Raw genomic sequence first — 20,235 nt, 5'->3', positions numbered from 1 at the left:
GTGGGAGGCTGCCTCCTGCACCAGCTGCCACTTCCAATCCAACTCAGGGCCCAGAACAGCAAGAACAGGGAATTTTACAAAGAGTTTGATTTTATTGATATTTAAATATATTAAATATTTCACTGAAATACATGGTACACCACCCTCCACCCTCCCACAGTGGTTACATTAGAAAACCAAAGCCCATGGGCCTCCCATCCCCTGATTCCCCCACCAACTGGTGAGGAAGGGGGCAGTGGTAGCCCAAGGGAGGGGCATGGCTGGCACTGTGGTTCAGGGAGCAGGGTGTGGACAGGCCCCTTCCCACCTGGCAAGAAGCAGAGACCAGTCACCAAGGCTGAGGTCTTCCCACTTGGGCCTACTTACTCCCCACCATGGCACTAAGCAGTCCCTTCCTATCCAGGGATATGACTGGGGGAAAGGGAGACAATTTTCTGCCTGAACCAACTAGTCTTTTCCCCTCCTTCTGCCCTGGCTAATGAAGTGCCTGATGCCCCATTTAGTTGATAATGAAGATTCCCCGAGGCAGGCAGCAATGAGTCAGAAACCAGACCTCCACAGGGAGCTGGAGTCAAAGGGACAAGAGGAAAGGCAAGAGAGCTACCTACCCCTTCCATTCCTCCAAATCAGCAACTCTGGGGACCCTCTCTCTGCCACTTCTCTAGTCACCTCCAAGACAAAGCTATCTCCAAGGAAAATCAAGCTAATGCCTCTGGCTTAAATAAGTACAGACTGAAAAACCAAGGCACCAAATAATTCAGGCCAGAATCAAGGAGAAGGTTGTGGGGAACGGGGCAAAAGGAAGGAAGGGAATCTGGAATCCAACCTCCTAACCCTTCTGCCAACCCTTGCAGGCTTTGACTGAGAAGCCAAGGACATGGCTGATAGCTCGGGAAGGTAAAGTTTAAGGTTTCCCTGCCCCATCCCCTAGTACCAATATCTGGGTCCTGAGAGGGAGCCCATGCTACCCCAGTCCCAAAGCACACCATGTCCCAGAACACAAGCTGGGGGACCCAGGAAATTCCCAAGACTCTGCCCACCAAACCCCCAAGTTCAAGCACATGGAACTCTGGGCCCAAGCAGGCGCTTGGGTTCCTGCCCCAGGCAGGGAGACAGTCATGCTGCACACGTGGTCCCCAAACGGCACTTAGGGATTTGGCACAAAAAGGACTTCTCTCCCCAGGGCCACTCTCCTCTTGCTACACATCCCATCCCGCTCCTGTGCAACCTGGGCATCTTTCTCCATCCATTGAAATAGGGAGCCCTGCCTTATTCCAAGAAGACAGAGGCCCACGGGACAGAGGCAACCTGGGGTGGATAGCTGAGGAGCAGGAGCACAAGGACACACACAGACCTGGAAAACAGATATGCACAAAGACCAACATGCACGCACAGTTACACAAACACACAGGCCCTCCCCAGTGCCTTGGGAGGACAGATTTAGGACCAGGGACATCTTCCTCCATGCCCTGACTCTTTTCTATTTGGCAATGGAAGGGGTAGTAGAGCTGCTCTGTGCCCCCCTTGCCAGCAGACAGCAAGAGAGAGCTGGGCCAGAGTGATCTGATCCCAACTGGATCAGGGCCCCTCAGAGTCTGGCACCACCCACTCCCTGGCCAGCCTGCTCTTTGCACCTGCAGGTGAACTTCCAGCTCCTGATCTTCTGACATCACATACACCCTTGCTCTCTGACTGGACATTTTCACAGTACCAATGAGGCCAGACACCCCCTTCTCTAAAACTATATAGGAACTGGGGCTAAATCTGAGCTGTCAGAGGTCCCTTTGTTCCCCTTTGGGGACAGATCATGGGACTAGGATTTGGCAAATTGAAACATTCCCCTGAAATATGGGCAGCGCTGGATCCCCAGAGCGTCTCCTTCCGATGGCCTGTGCCTGGAGGGAGACCTGGCCGAGGAGGAGGTGCCCAGAACCGGTGCTGGGGACACAGGCATAGCAAAGGCAAGCATGGAATAGGCACTCCTCATGCCTGCCCCAATCTTTGTATAAAATATTCCCAGGAAAAAGAGGGAAAGGAAGGGCCCAGCCCTGAACGTGTTGCCCAGACAGACAGGGAAAGGGTAGACATGGCAAATGCCATTTTAATCTCTTGGACAGGAAAGGTCCTTGTGCCTCTGCTGCTGCCCCCTCCCCTACCTCCAAAAGCTATAGGAAAGGAGAGGGAACAGCCCTACCCCGATTAAATAAGAAAGTCACTTGCATAATTCTCTTGGTATCCCCTCAGCAGCCTGAGGGCAGACGAGCGTGGTCCAAGCACAGCCTGCTGAAGCTGCCACAACTCCACCCAGTGGGCACAGAGCCCACTCAATGCCCACCTTGGTCCCTTCAGCTGATTTTGTAGCTGGGCCCTGCTAACTGTTGGGGCCCCCATTGAGGAAGTAGGTGGTCATCTCCCCCTTGCCCTTCACCTTGACCACCCCTCGACACTCCAGCTGGTAGCCCTTGGCAGCTAGAACCTGGTACAGGTCCGTGGTCACCTGGGGGGTGGGAGGGGAGCCCACTTAGCCTGGAATCCTTCCTGCTGTGTTTGCAGGGGCCCAGGGCTTCTCTAGTTATGCTAGCTCCCTTCTCCCAATCCCCACCCCACCGACCACAGAGCATTGCCACCCTGTCCCTGCCCTAGCTGACCGCAGAGAGGGACCTGTGGAAGCCCTCTGGACCCATGCCCCTCCCAGCCTCTGCTCATAGCCCTCTCACCTGGATTCGGTCGGGAACCCCCGTGCTGTCCATGCGACTAGAGACATTCACCGTGTTCCCCCAGATGTCATACTGCGGCTTCCGAGCCCCAATGACGCCTGCCACGACTGGGCCCATGTTCAGCCCTGAGGTAGGGGGAGTAGCAAGAGACTGAGACTAGGGCATGCTCCAAGGTCAGCCCAGGGGAATCCTCCCCACTGCTGGCACATTTACAAGGACACAGAGGAGAAAGTGGAAAAGGACCAAGTCTCCTGGTCATAAAGAATGGAGGATCTGAGCACTTCAACCAAGGAGCTACCCTGAATCAAGAAAGCTATACCCTAACAGTAGCTAGTCAACTGAAGGCTCACTCTGGACCAATTGCTCTAGCAAGCATTTTACATTATTATTGTCCCCATTTTACAGATAAGGTAAGTGAAGCTTAGAGAAGTGACTTCAGAAACCATACCATTAACTACTCCCATCTCCCAGTTCATCTGAGAGGAAGTACTTTTCGTTAGACTGGACAGAGATAAGGGCACAGACACTGGAGTTTAAATGAACCTGGTTTCAAATCCCAGCTCAGCCTCGCTAGATGTCTGACCTTAGTTGAGTTACCTAATCTCTCTATGCCTCAGGCTCTTTATCTGTAAAAGGGGATAATAATGTGAGGTTTACAATGTGCTGAAAAATGTCTAGGACAATGCCTAGCACATAGTAGGCCTCAGTAAATGATATCTATTCTTAATGTCACTAGGGGAGGTGGGAAGGAAGGAAACCCATAGGAACCCTGATGGACAATCTGTGAGCCCATCCCCTGCCTGCCCCCTCAGCTTCACCCAGAAACAGTCCTGGGAAAGGCTGCCTGGCAACCAGGTCCCCTCACCAATCTTCATCTGGAAATTGTTGAAGGAGTGCTCATTGATGTGCTTCATCTGCTCCATGAGCCGCATGGCATAGTCGGCAAGGGCAGTGAGGTGGGAGCGGCCCACCTGATCATAGGTGCTGGCGTTCAGCCCGGAGGCGGCCATGTAGGTGCTACCAATCGTCTTGATCTTCTCCAGCTGCCGGAACCGCTCCTCGCTGATGATCTGACAGCACAGGGGGGGCCTGGCTGTCAAGCAGAGAGGCCAGACCCAGCCCGGTCCCACTGCTCATTCGCCCCCTCCCCTGCTTCCCCATCTCAACAGCTCCCCTCCTTTTAGTGACTCAGCACCTCCTTCCAGCTGTTGCTCTCAATGCCAGGACTGAGGAGCCAGGAAAACAGGCCTCCTTCACCATCAGAATCCCAGGCCAGGACTTGGGCATACATGTTCAAAAGGTCAGTTTCCATAGCTCAGTCACAAAACTCACAACCTCAGAAGGGATATTGGGGAAAGTCCCAGAGTGAGCAGGTGACTTCCCTCCAGAACAGTGAATGGCCCATTCCAGGCCTGGATGCCCAGGACTCTTCCTCACATTTTGCTTCCATTTTCTCTATTCAGAGGACTATCTTGCTGGCTTGGCCTCTTGGGGCTTTGTCCTCAGACTTTTGCTTTCTTCAGTGACATCCACCTTGACACCTATGCTGTCCCCACCACCACCACCACAAATCCATCCTCAAGTTCTCCTTTGCTCCCCTACAGTAATGACCCTGCCCACCAGACTGACCCCGTTGCTTGGGACTTGCCCTCCCTGTCCCTGCCTTCACTGTACCTATCCTTCTCCACCACCCTCCTCACGTATCTGGGTCCCATCAAATCTCCTTGTCTCTTCCCAGTGCCACCCACTTCCCTCCAATCCCGACCTTTTGATCCAAAGTTCTCCCTGCTCCCTTTGCCCTCAAATCCCCTCACTCTGCCAGCACCAGCTGACAGGACAAGTACCTCATCAAAGTCAGCAATGATCTCGTTGAGCAGCCGCAGGCACTCGACGCCCTCGTTGTTTGCCTCCAGCTCCACATAAAACTCAGAGAAGTTGGCAATGGAGGCAAACATGACAGCCACACACTCACACGACTGATAGTAGAGTTCATCATTCCGGCGCTCCCGGGCCAGGAAGTGTGCAGCCACGTCTTTGGGCAGAATGTTGTGCAGCAGCCGCCGGTTGTATGCCTGGAGCTCTTCCATCTCTTCCTTCTCCCCTGTTGCCTGTGGATGCCACACCCATCAACCATTGCCTAACACAAGAGGTGGGTGCAATGGCCAAGGCCTGGGTTGGGGATCAGAGGGAATCACATGGAGGAAGGAAGAAGAGAGAAGCATGGAGCCAGGGAAGGCTTGGGAAGCCTGCCGCTTAGCCGGCTAGTCAGAGATGCATTTCCATCTGGACCCAGGCTCTACCCCAGGATCCTCTGCCCTCCCCCAAAGGTCCATCACCTGCAGTTTCCAGAGGAAGTCCAGGCGGGCAGTTGACTCCACCTGCTGGGCATGCAGATACAGTGCCAGCGCAAACATCAGCAGAATCACCGGAGTCATATATTTGAGCGCCACCCTGCCTGCAGCTGGGCTGAGGGTAAGCAGAGGCATGCTCAGGGTTTGGAGGAAGCATGTGGCAGCCCTACCCCTTGCTGCCCCAGAGCCCTCACTCACCAGTCTGGCCCATTAAAGGTCTCATTGGAAGAAGCCCTGGTAGGAAGATGGATACAAAAGACAAAATCATCAGTGTTTCCTAGGTTACTGGGTGGGATATGGAAGGGAAGACAGACACTGCATTTACAGAGCACATACCATAAGTCAGGCATTGGGCCAGGACTTCCACTTACATTAGTTAACTCATTAAGAGCAGAGGTTAAGAGAAGGTTCCACTTCTGCCTCCTCTGCTTACCAGTTATGTAACCTGGGACAAGTTGCTTAACTCTCTAAGCCTCAGTTTCCTCATCTGTAAAACGGGGGTCAGACCTAAATAACACACGTAAAAGGCTTAGCACGGTGCCTGGCACACAGCACTCATCTTTATGACTAATCTGTGATATAGCTGGTATTGCCATTTTACAGATGAGGAAGCCAAGGCTCAGAGAAGTTAAGTCATCTATCCAAGGTCACACAGCTAATGAGTGGCAGAGCAGGGATTCAAAGCCAGCAGATTCCAGAGGCCTTTTCTACCACACCAAGCTATAGCCACACATCACAAGGGGTGGGGGTTTTTGAAGGAAAAGCCCCCAAGCAGGAGTCAGAAGTTTCTGTTCCTAGCCAGGGCTCTGCCACCAAGTAGCTATGTGACATACAGGTGGTTAAGACAGTGGATATGAAAGCACCATGCAAATGTGAAAGGGAATTTTTACGTCTAGCCTAAAGATATAGGGATTTCCCAAGATTGGGGGTTTCCTAGGGGTGACTGTTTGGGGTCTTATGCTGGGAGCTCCTCCACCTCCTCCTGCTGCCCCACAGGTGAGTGGTGGCACGCCAAGGGTACAGGGAGCTGGGCACCAGTGAGGCTCACAGTGATCCAACAGGGTAAAGGGAGGTTCCCAGGGCATTAAAGGGGATGAGAGTAGACTCACAGGCCATGGACGCCAAGCAGTAAGTCATAGTTGTCAAAGATGGTGGCCGGGGGCCCCAGCAGAAGCAGCACCAAGTAGATGAGCCCCAGGACAAGGATCATGGCCAACTTTCCAATGCTGCTGATGTGCAGGAAGACAGAGCTGGCCAAGAGACTCAGCAGCACGTTCCCAACGAAGTACTGGAAGGGTGATGGCAGAGATAGTGTTGGGGAAGGCAGAGGCCATGGCGTCCTGGTGCAGGGAGAGCCCAGCACTCCCCTGCCTGACCTGACCTCCCCTCCACAACCCTCAAACCCCAACCTCCCTCAGCCACCACACCCAGCCCCTTCACCACACCAGGGGCACTGGCTGCTCCTGGAGTTGGGGGTGCTGGTGAGCTCCTGGGCCCCCAGTCCCATCAGCAGACCTGGCACAGAAGGGTCAACGCTAGTACTGATCAGGACCTCCCCCTGCCTGAGCACTGCTCGGACACCTCGGGGAAGCTGCAGGTGGGTGCGGTGCCCTCACACAGGGGAGCTTCCAGGCCGAGAGAGTAATTGAGCTGCAGTAGGTGGCAGGCAGTGATGTCGGCAGGTGTTAAATTCAGCATCCGAGCTGCACAGGTCCGTATGGGGGTGTGGTTACAGGTGAACTAAAAAAGTGAAGTGAATTCTATCAGGTTACTGAAGAGGGGAAGTGTCACAAGGACCATGTCCAAGGGCCAAAGTTCTCACTCAGGTTTGACAAAAGATGAGGAGAGCAAGGAGGAGGGAGAACTGGAAAACTAATGCCACCCCATTCAGGACAGGAGGGCAGGAAATGGGTCCTATTCTTCTCTGTACCCCAGTGGCCAAAGCAGTGTTTGGCACAGAGCAGAGGGGAGGAATTCCCACTGGGCCTTTACCATGTTGGCGATGGCAGAGGTGAAGACAAGTAGGACCGAAAAGATGCCAACCGCGGTGCTGTGAGCCCGAGAGCGGACGATGCTGCGAGACAGTCGTTGCAGGGCCTTAGGGAACAGCTGGAGGCAGGCAAGAGAGAGTCGGAGGCTGTGTCAGCCAAGGGGGGCGGCCGACCAGGGATGGGCCCGCTCGTGTGGCCCTTCCCACCCCCAGCCCAGCCTGCCCACCCCAGCAGCCCCTGAACACCCCCCACGTACAGAGCCACAGGAGTACACGGCACAGACCAGCACGGTGATCAGCAACAGGAGAAAGATGCCAGCATAGATCCCAAGCATCAGGGTTGAGCTGGGGACAGAGCAGGGCCAGGGAAAACATTATTCTAGTGCATCTGGACATTCCTGTCCCACCCCCAGGACAGGCGAGGGTGCAGGCTCTGGGGACTGTAGGCTTGTTATGAGTGTTTAGGAAGATGCTGGGAAGTGGTGGAGGGGCAGAGGGGCAGGCAGGGGAGCAGGCTCTCACTGTGGGAAGATGAGGAGCTGGATGAAGCAGATGAAGCAGAAGACCAACAGGGCACAGGCGACATAGGCTCCAAAGCGGGGGTCCACCTTCCGTGAGTACTGAAGGAAAGGAGGCTGGGCTGGGCACTGGGCCCTCCCGCAGGAGAGGCAGGGGCGGCAAGGGGCAGGGCATGTTCAGGGGCCTAGACTGATCTACACCGTGCCCTGTGGTTTCCCCTAACCCCCCCAAAACCTCCCCTGCTCCATCCCGTGTCCGACTTCCCTGCCTCGACCTGCCCTCAACCCCAGCCCTTGTCCTCCTGCCTTCATATCCCCCAAACCTTCTTCTCAAGATCCTCTCTCTGGAAGGTAAGCAGGAACCGGCGCACATGGTCCTTGCGGAGCTGATCGATGCTGCGAGCATCAATGGCACGGCCCAGGAACTCGTCTACCTCGTCCTCAGGGTTCAGGGCGTCTTGAGCACCCCGGCTGAGGGCAGGGGACATGGCCTCACCAGGGGCATAGGCATTGCCATGTGAGAGGGGAAGGGCCCGAGCAGCACCCAGGGAGGGAGCAGGGGCTGGATGTGGGGCCCCTGCTCCCAAAGAGCATGCCAGGAAGGAGGGAGATCTTGGCTCCCCACAGAACACCTCCAGCTGAGTGCCATCTCCCTCTTCTCTTCCCCCCTCCTCAATACCCAAACTTACTTGTCTTTGCTGGAATCATCAATGCCCTGGAGAAAGGGACAGAGTGTGTGACTGAGGTGAGGGATAGACCACCATCCTCTAAAGCCCTTTCCCCAGCCCCAATACCCTGCTGATGGTCTCCCCACCAAATACCCCAAGGGGCTTGGGACCCCTGGGAAGAAACTGTCTTCCAGCCCTGACTCCAGAAATCACCATCACAGGGATGACAGCTACAGCAAGGTAGGCAGAAGAGGGGAAGGGCAATAGCATGTTGAGGGAGACAAAACGGTGAGGCCCCAGGGCCGGTAGGGGCTGTAGGCCCCTCACCATCTGGCGGAAAGCCTTGGAGTCCTTGGTCCGGGAGAAGGCGCGGTCAGGCACCCAGCGTGGCATCAGCCCCTCCATGGAGTTGGCGCGCGCCCGCTGCAGCTTGGCCAGCATGGCCTTCTCTTCTTTCTGTGCAGGCAGCGTGGGTGCAGGCTCAGAAGGGGGCCCCAGAGAAGGCCCAGGCCTGCTCTTCCCCACCCCTCAGCCTTCTCCCTGCCTGCCTGGGCCCTGACCCGCTTCTGGCTGGCGCCCAGGATGAGGAAGGTCTCGATGTGCTGCTCCTTGAGGTAGGCATTGCGCTCCCCACCGCGGCCTGGCTCCACCTCGTAGTCCCCATTGAGGTACTGCAGCGTGGCCCGAGTGATGTGAATGCGGCTGTGGGGAGCCAGGAGGATGAGGCCTTGGCTCTCCTGCCTTGCTCCCCTGTCCCCCGGCTGGGACCCTCCACTCACCCGGCTCGGCCCCCTGCCTCCATGTGGTTGGCCAGGGTCACATCATTGGACCACACATCGAACTGCCATTTCCGCAGGCCAAGGACTCCGCAGTGAACACGCCCGCTGTGGATGCCCACACGCATGTTCACATTCACACCTGTCACCTCGCGCACCAGCCTGGGAAGATGTGGCTCACTCAGCAGGCGGCAGTCTCCCCCTCCCCACCCCTGGGCCCAGGCCCTTCGCTCCCCTCGGAGCCAGGCTGGCAAGGGCAGACCCAGATGCCGGGGCCAGAGCGCAGCCTTGGCTGGACCCGTGCATGGGGCTGCATGGGGCTCAAGGACAAATGTGTGAGGACCGCCTGCCAGCAGGGGCCCAGTGGCACCTTGGGGAACTGAGCTAGGAGAGGAGGAATCGCTCTTCTCGCCTCGGCCCAGCCCAGCTGGCATCCTCAGCAGCCCAAATCCCAGCCCTCCCCCAACCCCTCCCCCTGCTGATCAGGGTGCACATGGATCTCTGCACAGGCTGGGGAGGGATGGTGGCCTGGAAATGCCTCCAGGGAGGGGAGGAAGACTGTCTCTGGGTGATGACAGGGGAGGGATCCAACCCCCACCGCCCCACAAGTGGTGGCTCCCAGAGCCAGAGTCAAAACTGAGAAAAATTCCCGAAAAGGGCACATCAAAGGGTAGACACCCAAAATTCCAGGAAGCCTGGGACCAGGGTGCCGCTTACGAGATGGCCTCGATCATGTCCACCCCCATCTCCACACAGCAGTGGGCATGGTCGGCCCGGGCCTCCGGCAGCCCGGACACACAGTAGTAACAGTCCCCTAAGATCTTGATCCTCAGGCAGTGATTTTCCTGAAGGGGACAAGAGATGGGGGCGGAGTTACCTTCATTCTCTTACCGGGCCGACCCCCCTCCCCCAGGCTACCACGGCTGACACTGCTGTCCCATGGCCTGCCCCACCCTTAAGCCCCAGCACCCTCACCGCGGCCAGCTTGTCAAACCGGGCAAAGAGCTCATTCAGGGTCATGACCAGCTCCTGCGCGGTGCACTGGGATGCCAGGCTGGTGAAGCCCTCGATGTCTGCAAACAGGATGCTGTGGACGACCACGGAGTATGGAGGCGCCAGGTGTCCTTCGAAGAGGCCCAGACCCCCACCACCACCTCTTCTAGCATCCTCCCGCCCCCACCCTACCTGACGTTATCATGCTTCTGGATGTAGATCTTGTGGAACATCATGTCTTCTTTTTTTGTGTTGATGTCTTCTTTCATCTCCATGGCAACGTGCTGGGGCAACACCGACAGCAGCAGCCGCTCCTAGACCAACGGTCCCATCAGGACGCCGCTATTCTCTCTGCCTGCCCTTCAGTCCCTCCTGGTCCTTCCACATCCCTAGGGACCCTCCCAGGCCTCTCTGGAGAGCTGAGCTTCTCTTCTGGACTGTGGTATGACCCTCCCCCATTAGAGCCCTCAGCAAATACACATCCCAGCTCTCTGACCAGTCCCCCTTCAATCCCTTAGATGAGCTCCCATCTACCTCCCTCCCACCCTCAGACAGAACGGGAGCTCCCGTGCCAGTGGGCCTCTCAATACGCAATCCAGGGGAACCATTTCACACTGTATTCCATAGAGATGAACGAGGCAACAGATCCTCTCTGCAAGTTATTTGGGCAGGGGGTGGGGAGGTGGGGGGGGAATCCCAGTCCTGGAGAGCAGCCCCCACCTGCTGCCGATTCTCACGCTGCAGGTGCAGCCGGGCCTGGATGTAACCGCGGGTCTCCTGAAAGGCCTGGCGCTGAGATACCTCAGCGGGGTAGTGTGTGCAGATGCCAATGACGTTGGTGCAGAGGAACAGCAGCATGTTGGCACCAAGCTGCAGGAGGATGGCAAAGGCAGAGGAGTGACAACCCAAACCCCCAGGCACAGCTTGCCAGGCTCCCGGGAAAAGTACTCCTTTGGGGAGGAAGCCAGGGTCCTGTAAACTGTTTCTGAGCTGCTCCCCACCCCTGAAATATACCCCATTCCCCACAGGACTCCAGGCCTCAGCTCCCTGCCTGGATCACTCCCGAGTAGAAGTGAGATCCTTTAAAGCTCCTGGGAACAGAAGCACCAACCACAGCCAAGTGGGCCATAGGATGCAGCCCAGCACCCATGCTCTCCTCACACACACCCTAAAACATCCCTCTACATGTGGCTCTCGTTACAGGGCAATGAACTCTACATCCTCCTGTGAGTGACCCAGAGCAAGGCACCTCACCTCTCTGGGCCTCGGCTTGCTCATCTATAACCTGAAGAGGGAATAAGAAGATCTCAAAGCCCCCTCCCTCACTTGACATTCTTAATAATAACAACAACAACAACTATTACTGTTATTATGACTATAGCTAGTTTGCTGACAGCCTACAATGCGCCATGATTCTATGGGTGTCTTCTATCCATTAACTAATATATTTCCTACAACTCTAAAGAGAGAGGTAACAATATTCCATTTTAAAGGTGAGGGACTCAGGCACAGAGAAGCTAAGCAAGTCACCCAAGATCGCACAGTTGGTAGTGGCTGGCATAGTATTTGAGTCCACGACAGTCAGACATCAAGGCCTGTATCCTAACCCTACTGTCTAGTACATTACAAGTTTCCAAGATTCTTACTCACTCCTTTCTCTCAGAGCTCTGGAGTCCCAGCCTCAGAGCCCAGGCTGAGGAGTCATCAATTCTACAAACACAAAGAGCCCTCCCTAACTGGGGACAAGGTGCCACCATGCCAGGCCACCCTCGAGGTAGAGCCTCCCCGACACATGGCCCCTCCAGGCCCCATCCCCAGGACCTCCATCCTAGGGATGTTCAGCCCCCAATCACCATCAACAGCCTTGGCTGGAGAGTATGGCTGCAGGAAGTTGGCCTCAGTGTTTCTGGAATCTGAGGGGTTAACCTGGCACTTGCGTCCCACCTCAGAGTTGGCTGGGGCAGGGCTCTGGTTTGAGAAGGGAGGGAAAGTGCATCAACTGGGAGCCAGGAGTTCTGACCTCTGCCCAGAATGGGAACTAGTCCTGCAAACTTGTACAGATCACTTAACCTCTGGGACCTCAGTTTCCTCTTGGGTAAAATGGAGGGCTGGGTCCACCTAACCCCCAGCCTCTTCCAGCTCAGACCCTTTAGGGTTGGCTCCCCAGCTTTCCTTCCCAGTTCAGCTTGCAAGGCCCAGGACCGACTGGGCCAAGGCCCCCTCCCAGCAACAGGGGTGAAGAGGGGGACATACTATCTCCCTAGGGGGTTTCTAAGAATAGCCCCCAGTGGGAGAGAAGGAAAAGGGGAGGGGGGGGCAAACCAGGCAACTTCCCTTCCTGGCCCCAGGAGCCCAAGAGGAAAATGTGAGTCATGGTGGAGGGAAGGGGAAGGGGGATGAGAGACTGAAATAACTCTATACACATAGATTCCTATCCAACTGTGAGAAAAAAATGGATTTCAGGGGACTGAAGGAGACTCCAGGCTGGGTCCAGGTCACTGGGTGAACCTGTTCTATGGGCTTGAATGTGTCCTGTGCATGGGCTGGACCTGGGTGGGAGGCTGCCCAAGGAGGCTAGAAAGGAGGCTCCAAGCCCCAACCAATCCAGAAACCCACAGGTCCAAATGGGCACCAGGAATCATTCTCAGCTCGGAGAGGTATAAGCAGCCCTGGTCCCAGGACTGACACAGGGTCAGGGGGTTACCTCAAGAATGTGCCTGCCAAGACCCACTGGGTAAGGCTGCAGCCAGGTGCCCCTGGAGAGGCAGGCGGCTGGCACAGTCCTGGCCTCCATGGGGCTGTACCTCCCCAGTCAGGGGCCGGGCTGTGATCTGGGCACCAGGCCAGCTGAAAGAAGGGAAGAGACACCCCCACCCCCTGGCTGGCCAGAGAGGAAGGGGGAGGGGAGGTACTACCTCCAATTCCTTTCTTCCCCAGAAGGGCAGCCCAGCCCCAAACTCCAGCCTGATAGCTAACCTGGAAGAGAAGGTGAGGGGCTAGCAAGGGCGGAAGGACCCTGGCCCTTTAAGAGGACGGACAGTGCCCAGCACGTGCTCCACAAACAGACTATAAAGTTACTTTTAAAAAGGTACCTTCTGTTCTGGAGCACAGGCAGGGCGGGAAAGGGCATCATGCCAGAGCACCCTGCTTCTCACCCTGGGAGCCCAGGCAACTTCCTCTTTGTGGGTGGGGTGAGGGTGGGCTACAGGCCACAGGCCTTGGGCAAAGCAGAGGCTGGTTCCCTCAAACCTCGAGCAAGCCAGAGAATAGCACCCTCCAAATCAGGGCACCCGTGGAGGGCCCACAACGGAAGTGTGTTGGCTGGGGGTGCCGTACCCATAGCAGCCCCTGAAGGACCAGTGGGAGAGGACCCAAGTCTCTGCCCAGGTTCCATCGCCCCAGAGACTGGCAGGAGAATGACAGGCTGTGACAGCCTCCACTAGCACAAGGGTCTCTTGACCGAGATTTCCCAGAAGCCCCCTCACTGGGTTCTATCCCCCAGGCCCTCCCCACCACCTCCCCGCCCCCAGGTGAGAACACTGCCCTGTCATGTTCTGGGAAAGGGTGGGGCCCTAACAGCAACATTATGAGGTAGAAGTTATTTTTATCCCAGTTTCACAGACTGAGAAACTAAGGCTCTGAGAGGAGAGGCTGGTTGTCTGAGATCCCACAGAGAAGAACGCAGCTCCTCTGACAACCAGGTCTGCCTGCACCTAAGCCCTTATTTCTCTGCTCAGTGAGGTGCTGTTGAGCTGTGCTTCAACCCCCACTCAGAACCCAGAGGAAGAACCCAGCAGGGAGGGTGGGACGAGAGCAGACCCTTAAGGCTCCTCTCTTCCTCAGTCCACCCCCCTCAAACCACTCCCACCCCCAAGAGAGAACTGACCCCAGCTCTTCATCCTCTCCTGGCAGACAGCCTTAGTCCAGGAGAGAGACAGCTCTTCCCTTACCAACTCCACCCAAACCTTGCTCGCTCCCTCCAGATCACCACCCAGAGCTGCTTTTCAGGAATGGCACCAGGCCAGAGATGCCAAGGCCTGGACACAGCACGCACTGCCCTCTCAGCTCCACCATGGCCCTGGGCTAAGCACCCAGGGGCACCACATCCCCACCCCCAGCCCTACTTTATGTCTCTACAGGCTGCAATATTTCAGGGGCCTTGGGCCAAAGAGCACAAGCCAGGGTCCTGGTGGCCAAACTCCTGGGACCCTCCCTCCCCTCAGCAGTGCCCTCTGCCCCAGATCCCTAATGGAAGCTGATTCCCAAATCCTGGCCTTCCATCTCTTGCCCCTCCTCCCAAGTACAGCCACACATCCCCACACCCAGCATCCACCCATGAACCACCCCGTACCCCTCCATTATGAGGCCCCTTCTCATTCTACACCTGGTGCCTACCCTACAAGCCTAACTCGCTGACCACCTACCTGTTTCCAGAGGGTGGCATCCCCACGGTTGAGTTGCCAGGCCAAGATCAAGTGCAGGGTGGAGAGGCCCAGGCCGCTGAAGACGGCTGCCCGCATACGGATGGGCAGGAGCGTGTAGGTGATGTAGACGAAGAACACAGGGCACCAGAGGCCTACGGAGGGACTGTGGGGGGTGGCTGCCAGGGCCCCCCCGACCTGCACGGCTGCCAGGATGCCCAGCACCACGTAGCTCACCACCCACATGGAGTCCTGGCGGAAGCTGTGTTGGTTGCACACCACCATGAGTGCCACGAAGAGGGCGGCGGCACAGGCCAGCAGGGCCACATAGGCAGGCTGGAGGGGGGCAGGTGCTGCGTGGAAGGCCAGCAGCACAGCTGTGAGCAGCACGAGCACCGCCATCAGCAGCGTCAGGCTGCTCTGGTTCATCTGGAAGAAGTACCGCTGGTACAGGCGCTCCAGCTTGGCAGAGCGGAACTGCTTCGACTGGAACACCTGCACAAGGCGGTGCCAGCAGGAGCGCCTGTTCCCAGGTGCCACATCAGGGGCCCCCTCTGACGCCACGGCCACCTCGGTGTCCTCAAAGCCCAGGGCAACTGCCCGCAGCCCCAGCTCCGTGCCCCTGCCTGGGCCACCCCTCCGGATGAAGGCCTCATCCTGCCAAGGGCACCGAGGGGGGACTGCAGGGGTGGGGCTGGGTGGCTCTGCATCCCGGAGGCAGCTCATATAGCAGGGCGTGCAGAAGCCTCTGGTCCGAGTCCCGCGGCGCAGGCGCTTCTGCCCATTGCGTTCACCCCAGGCTGTTTTCCGTTCATCCACTTTGGGGACCAAGAGGCCACTAAACCATGACATGCTGCTGGGAGGAAAGGAATGAGATGGGACCACTGCCACTGTTGCGGCCACTGTCATCACCAGTAGTTACTAATGACTATACAACAACCTCCTGAAATTACTGTGAGGTGGATGACAGAATCCTTGCTCAACAGGTGAGGAGCTCAAGACATAGAGGGAGACAGAATTTGCCCAAGCAGCCACAGAAGCGGGAGAACCAAGATTCTAACCCAGATCTTTCTGGCTTCAAAGCCAGAAACATTCCCCTCTTCCCTAAAAGGCACTGATTTTTTGGTGGTCACAAACTCAAGTGCCTGGGTCAGCAAGCGGGGCAGCCCAGGCGAGGTCCAGGGGAGCTGGGAAGGACTAGAGCCCACAGCCTGGGTATGGGCAGACATCATCCAGCACCACTAGACTGTTGCCACCAGGGGCCCAATGAGGCCTGATCTGATTTTTCAACAGTTGCTAAAAGATAAAAATAAAAATCCAGATTTTAATGTGACATCTGATTTTTAAATGTTAGCAATAATTCACATTTTTTGTGAGCACTGCAAGCCAAATAAATCACATCTGTGAACGAATTCAGCCTGAACTGCCAATAGATGAACCTCTGTACAAAAGGGAATCTCTTTCCGCATCCTTCTGCATCACACACACACACACACACACACACACACACACACACACTATGTACACTATACATCACCAAGCTAAATTCAATTGCACCCTCAGGTCACATTTGAAATGTCACTTCCTCAGGGAAGATTTCCCAGCTCCTCCACCCAGACTAAGTTTGGTCCCTGTTTTACCCCCTGTATATTTTCTCCATTGTACTTATCACAAATGTAACTAAATAATTGCTTGATTAATGTGTATCTTCACCCCCTGACTACAAGCTTTGTGAGGGTTTGGGAATACATCTACTTTGCTCAACGCTTTATCCCTAGACACCAAGTACTGGGCCAGGCTCATAGTAGGGGCTCTATAAAAATATGTTAAAAGAGAAAAAAAAGAGAGAGAAAAGAAAGCCAGTTAGCCAGCTCAAGGGCATGGGTGTAGAACACTAATATGAAACAATAACTAACAATGGCCATCCTATTGCTCCACCTTCTCAGTGCACTCCAGCTAGATTGGCCTCTTTGTGGGTCCTCAACACCCCACACTCCAGCCTGGGGCCTGGTGCTGTTCCCTCTGCCTGGAATAAGGGCTGCAGGGCTCACTCCCTTACCTCCTCCAGGCCACATTCAAATGTCCCCTTATCAGTGAGGTTTTTCCTGAACACCCTATTAAAATAGAAACCCCTTTTCCTGGAGCTCCCTATCGCTCTTCCCGGCTTTATGCCTTATTTTTCTATTTTTCTCCAGAGCTCTTATCAGCAACTGCCACTCTATATGTTTTGCTTATTTGTTCATTGTCTCTCCTAGCTGGAACATCACCTCCATGAAGGCGAGGATTGTTGTCTGTTTTGCTCACTGCTGCATCCGTGACACTGAGTAGGATCTAAATAAATGTTGTAGGGAAGAATGGATGGATGAAAAATACTCCTAGGTACTTCCTCTGTACTTCAAACCTTTCAAGGTCTTTCACACGCCTAATTCCATCTGATCCTCACCAAAACCCTAGGAAGCTAATCTAGGACAGATCTAACAGGAAAAAAAGAAGGGGAAAAAAAAAAAAAAAAAAGAACTGAAGCCCATGGCTGTTTTATATGACTGGTCTAAATTACCAGAGATCATGGATAACCAAACTAGCCCCAGACCCCAGGTTTCCTGGAGAGAAATGTCTCTAACGAGGGTGGGATGACTTCACAACAATTCCCCCCAACACAACTCCTAGAGGAGCCTAGATCAGAGAAGATGGGGATGAAGGTCACACACACACCCCCACACCCGGGCCACATGCCTCCACAACTGCAGGGCACCCCGACTGCCGACTTGTACTTAAACCTGCCGAGCTAGCAGCACTGACATTTGTACTCACTAGGGGACAAGACAGGGGACTACCTAGTACTTGCCCCCAGGTGGCCATCAGAGCAAACAGTCCAACCAGATGAGCGTTCTCCAAGCAGACAGCCATGACCCAGAAAGCAGAAGCTAGACTGGGGACTACTCTGCACACCCTGACACCCATCCCTGGGTCATCCTCTGCCAAGTGCTTTCAGCACCCTTCTAATTTCCCAGAGCAGGAGGCCCCTCAGCCCCTTCACATCATCATCTGTACCTGTCCTTCTCAGATACATGAAGGGACAGAAGCATGGCATTGGGAAAATGTTACCAAAGACGGACTAACTCCAAAATGCTTCACTAGAAGCATGTTCTTCAGAGCAAGACCAGGTTTCAAACATTGGCAATTTCAAACCTTAGATTATTTCTAGCTGCATGAACTCGGACAAGTTACTTAACCTCCCTGAGTCAGTTTCTTCATCTGTAAAATGGGGCTAATAATGGTTGTGAGGAAAGAAAAACAGTACCTGTCACGTAGTACACACTCAATAAGGATTAGCTCTTCTCCCCACCCTACACCACTTCTAAAGAAACTTCTGCCAGTTTCCAAGAGATGGAAAGACGGGAAAGTCACAAGCAAGAACACGTGTCTCCCCAGCCAGTCAGACGCCTGCTTCTATCAGTCCTCGTGTCCTCAACTGTCAGTCCTCAGGGCTGCTGAGGACAGAGCCCAGAGTAAGCGAGTTTCCCACCCGCCATCTCCCCATGACAATCTGCTTCAGCCTCCTCCCATTCGCCAGCCCCCTGCCCTGTTCCTACCCCCCTCCTCCCTCCCAACTGGCCCAGACCTCTGTTCCCAAAGGACCTAATTCTGGCCATGCTCCCAGTCCCCTGGAAGCACATCCTAGCATCTGGCTCAATCCTACAGAGGAAGGGGCAGACACTGTCCGGGAGAACATATGACCGTCCTAAGAACACTCTGACCCCTCAAGGTGAGAGCATCAGGACTCTATAATTGTCCAACCAGCTGCAACCATCCCACTCTGGGCTCCACACCAGACACTGCCCACACTGGAGGGCTCGCCAGGCCCCCAGCACCCTTGGCACACCATGCCAGGCTGATATGGAAAGGAACAGGGGAGAGTACAGTTCAAAGTCACAAACCTCCCTATACAGTCCCCTTAGCCTCCAGGACCCTGTCACTTTGAACCCCAGAACCGAAGCCCACCTCCCTCTTCCGCAGTCAGGCTACTGAGCCTTCTGTCTTCCACCTCCTCCTCCCCTGGGCCCTGGTCTCTTTGCTCTCACTCCGGGATCTGCTGCTCCAGGCAATGCAGGCTCCTACTACTGAAGCCATGTCCCATTCTGCTGGGCAGTCCAAGGCCCAGTGTCTCTCAGACCTCAAGTCCCTCCCAAACCCTGATCCTTCACTCTGAGACCCAGAGTCTGGAGCAGGCCAAGGCCCAGCCCCAAAGAGGGCTCTGCCCACTGCCTTTGCCCAAACCCTCTTCCTGGCCACCTCCCATTCGTCCCATCCCCAGGGCCCCTCTGCTCCTGCCCTCCCTGGCAAAAAAAAGTCAAAATAAAAATAAAAAGGAGGCTCCAAGGGATTTGAAACGACTTCAGAAAGTTCATGGCAGAAGGCACTGCCCAGGCGGGCCCTTCAGTGCCAGCACCACCCACCACGCTGGAACTTGGGCCTCAATTCCAGGCCTTTCCAGATGTAGAGGAGCCTCCACAGTTCCTGTGTCTGCAGGTCCAGTGCCGCCTTCTCCTCCCTTCCCTAGCCCTTGGTCGCCCTAAAGATTGTAGAGGGCTCCCACCTCCACCCCCAACCACACAAACCCCCACCAGGTTCCTCCAACTCAGGGGTGCTCTGGTGAGAGAAGGGCAAGAGGAGAGAGTCCCCCATTGCCTGATTCCATCTCTAGCTTTTCAGTCAAGCCCCAGAACCTGCTCTGAATAAAGTCTGCTCCCCATGCCCACCCAGCAGCAGGCCTTGGGGGGAGGGAGGAGGTTGGCACCACCCCTTCCATGCTGGAGCTTTGGAGTAAGAAGATGGGAGGGGGAGCTGCAGGCAGAGGGCATCCCTCCCTTTGCCCAGGCAGCCGCTCCCTCCCCGGCACACAGTCACAAACGCGGAGGCTCGCCCCACAGCCCCGCTGCATAAACCTCAGGGCAGCCCCTCCCCCAGTACATATCTTTCCTTCTCCCCTGGGCAAGCCCGAATCGGGTGGAGGAAGGGAAGCGACTGGCAGGGAGTGAGGGTGGGGAGCCTTGAGCCCCGGACCTGGGAGTCCTGAATCCCCCTTTCACCTCGGTGACTTCCCTCTGCCAACCCCAAGTGCCCCAGGCAACCCCCTAAACACTCCCAAGGCCACTCATCCCAGACTTCCGTGCCCCCTACCAAAAAAAAGTCTCAGAAGCTGCGCGGGTGTCCTCAAGCCCCACAGAGACCCGAGTGCCCGGCGCAGCCACTTCCCCCAACACTCCTCTCCGCGGTCTCACCTGCCCGCCGGGGTCGGCAGCTCCCCGTGGCCCCCGCCCCGCCGCCCCCGCGGGCTCCGGCCGGCCGGCCGGCCGTCCCGTGGTCCTTCTCGGTGCCCGCGCGTCCCGGCCGTGCCTCCCGCCGCCCGGCCGCGCGTCCGGCCCTCGCCCCCTCCCTTGCTGTCCAGCGCAGCCGCCCTCTACCCCGGATCCAGAAGTCCCCTCCCCGCCGGCTCCCGGACTCCCCGCCTTAAAGGCACAAGCTCCTTTTGTCTGGGCACCCCCACCCCCTCCCCAGAAGCGGGGGCAGAGTTGCCCACTCCCCTTCGGAGGAATAGGGTAGGGCTGAGAGAGACCGAAGAATGGGACCCCACCCTCCAAGAGCCCCCTCCCCTCCTCGGCCGATCCCTCCCACAGTCTTGGGAAAACAAGCGGCTACTGTTCTGGGATCAAGACCCCGGGTGGAAGGGGGCCCGGGCCGCTCCCCTGTCCCTCCACCCCCATCCTACGTCCTCCAGCACTGCTCCTCTCCCACCCTCC

The 20,235-nt window shown here is 56.2% G+C and overlaps 1 protein-coding gene across 6 annotated transcripts; it reads right to left on the bottom strand.

The window, feature by feature from the left end:
• Nucleotides 1–70: 70 nt before the first annotated feature.
• ADCY6 (adenylate cyclase 6) lies at nucleotides 71–19,832 on the bottom strand. 6 transcript variants are annotated; one of them, XM_037846817.1, is made up of 22 exons: nucleotides 19,717–19,832; nucleotides 14,438–15,290; nucleotides 10,734–10,883; nucleotides 10,206–10,327; nucleotides 9,996–10,107; nucleotides 9,738–9,865; nucleotides 9,024–9,182; nucleotides 8,793–8,946; nucleotides 8,572–8,700; nucleotides 8,266–8,291; nucleotides 7,900–8,047; nucleotides 7,581–7,678; nucleotides 7,316–7,403; nucleotides 7,061–7,177; nucleotides 6,650–6,808; nucleotides 6,178–6,356; nucleotides 5,267–5,302; nucleotides 5,054–5,183; nucleotides 4,562–4,825; nucleotides 3,583–3,787; nucleotides 2,718–2,842; nucleotides 71–1,354 (listed from the first exon to the last, which is right to left on the bottom strand). In XM_037846817.1, exons 2-22 carry the CDS (start codon nucleotides 15,284–15,286, stop codon nucleotides 1,148–1,150), a joined length of 3,585 nt encoding a protein of 1,194 aa, XP_037702745.1. In that variant the 5' UTR covers nucleotides 15,287–15,290; nucleotides 19,717–19,832; the 3' UTR covers nucleotides 71–1,147. The 6 variants fall into 6 exon arrangements, with proteins under 6 accessions (XP_037702745.1, XP_037702744.1, XP_037702746.1 ...); XM_037846816.1 differs by having other exon boundaries at nucleotides 14,438–15,287; nucleotides 19,717–19,813; XM_037846818.1 differs by having other exon boundaries at nucleotides 8,805–8,946; nucleotides 14,438–15,287; nucleotides 19,717–19,813.
• Between the last annotated feature and the right edge of the window lie 403 nt (nucleotides 19,833–20,235).

Source organism: Choloepus didactylus, chromosome 8, assembly GCF_015220235.1.
Source record: "Choloepus didactylus isolate mChoDid1 chromosome 8, mChoDid1.pri, whole genome shotgun sequence".
NCBI lineage: Eukaryota > Metazoa > Chordata > Mammalia > Pilosa > Megalonychidae > Choloepus > Choloepus didactylus.
This window is presented reverse-complemented; position numbering and strand designations above follow the sequence as displayed.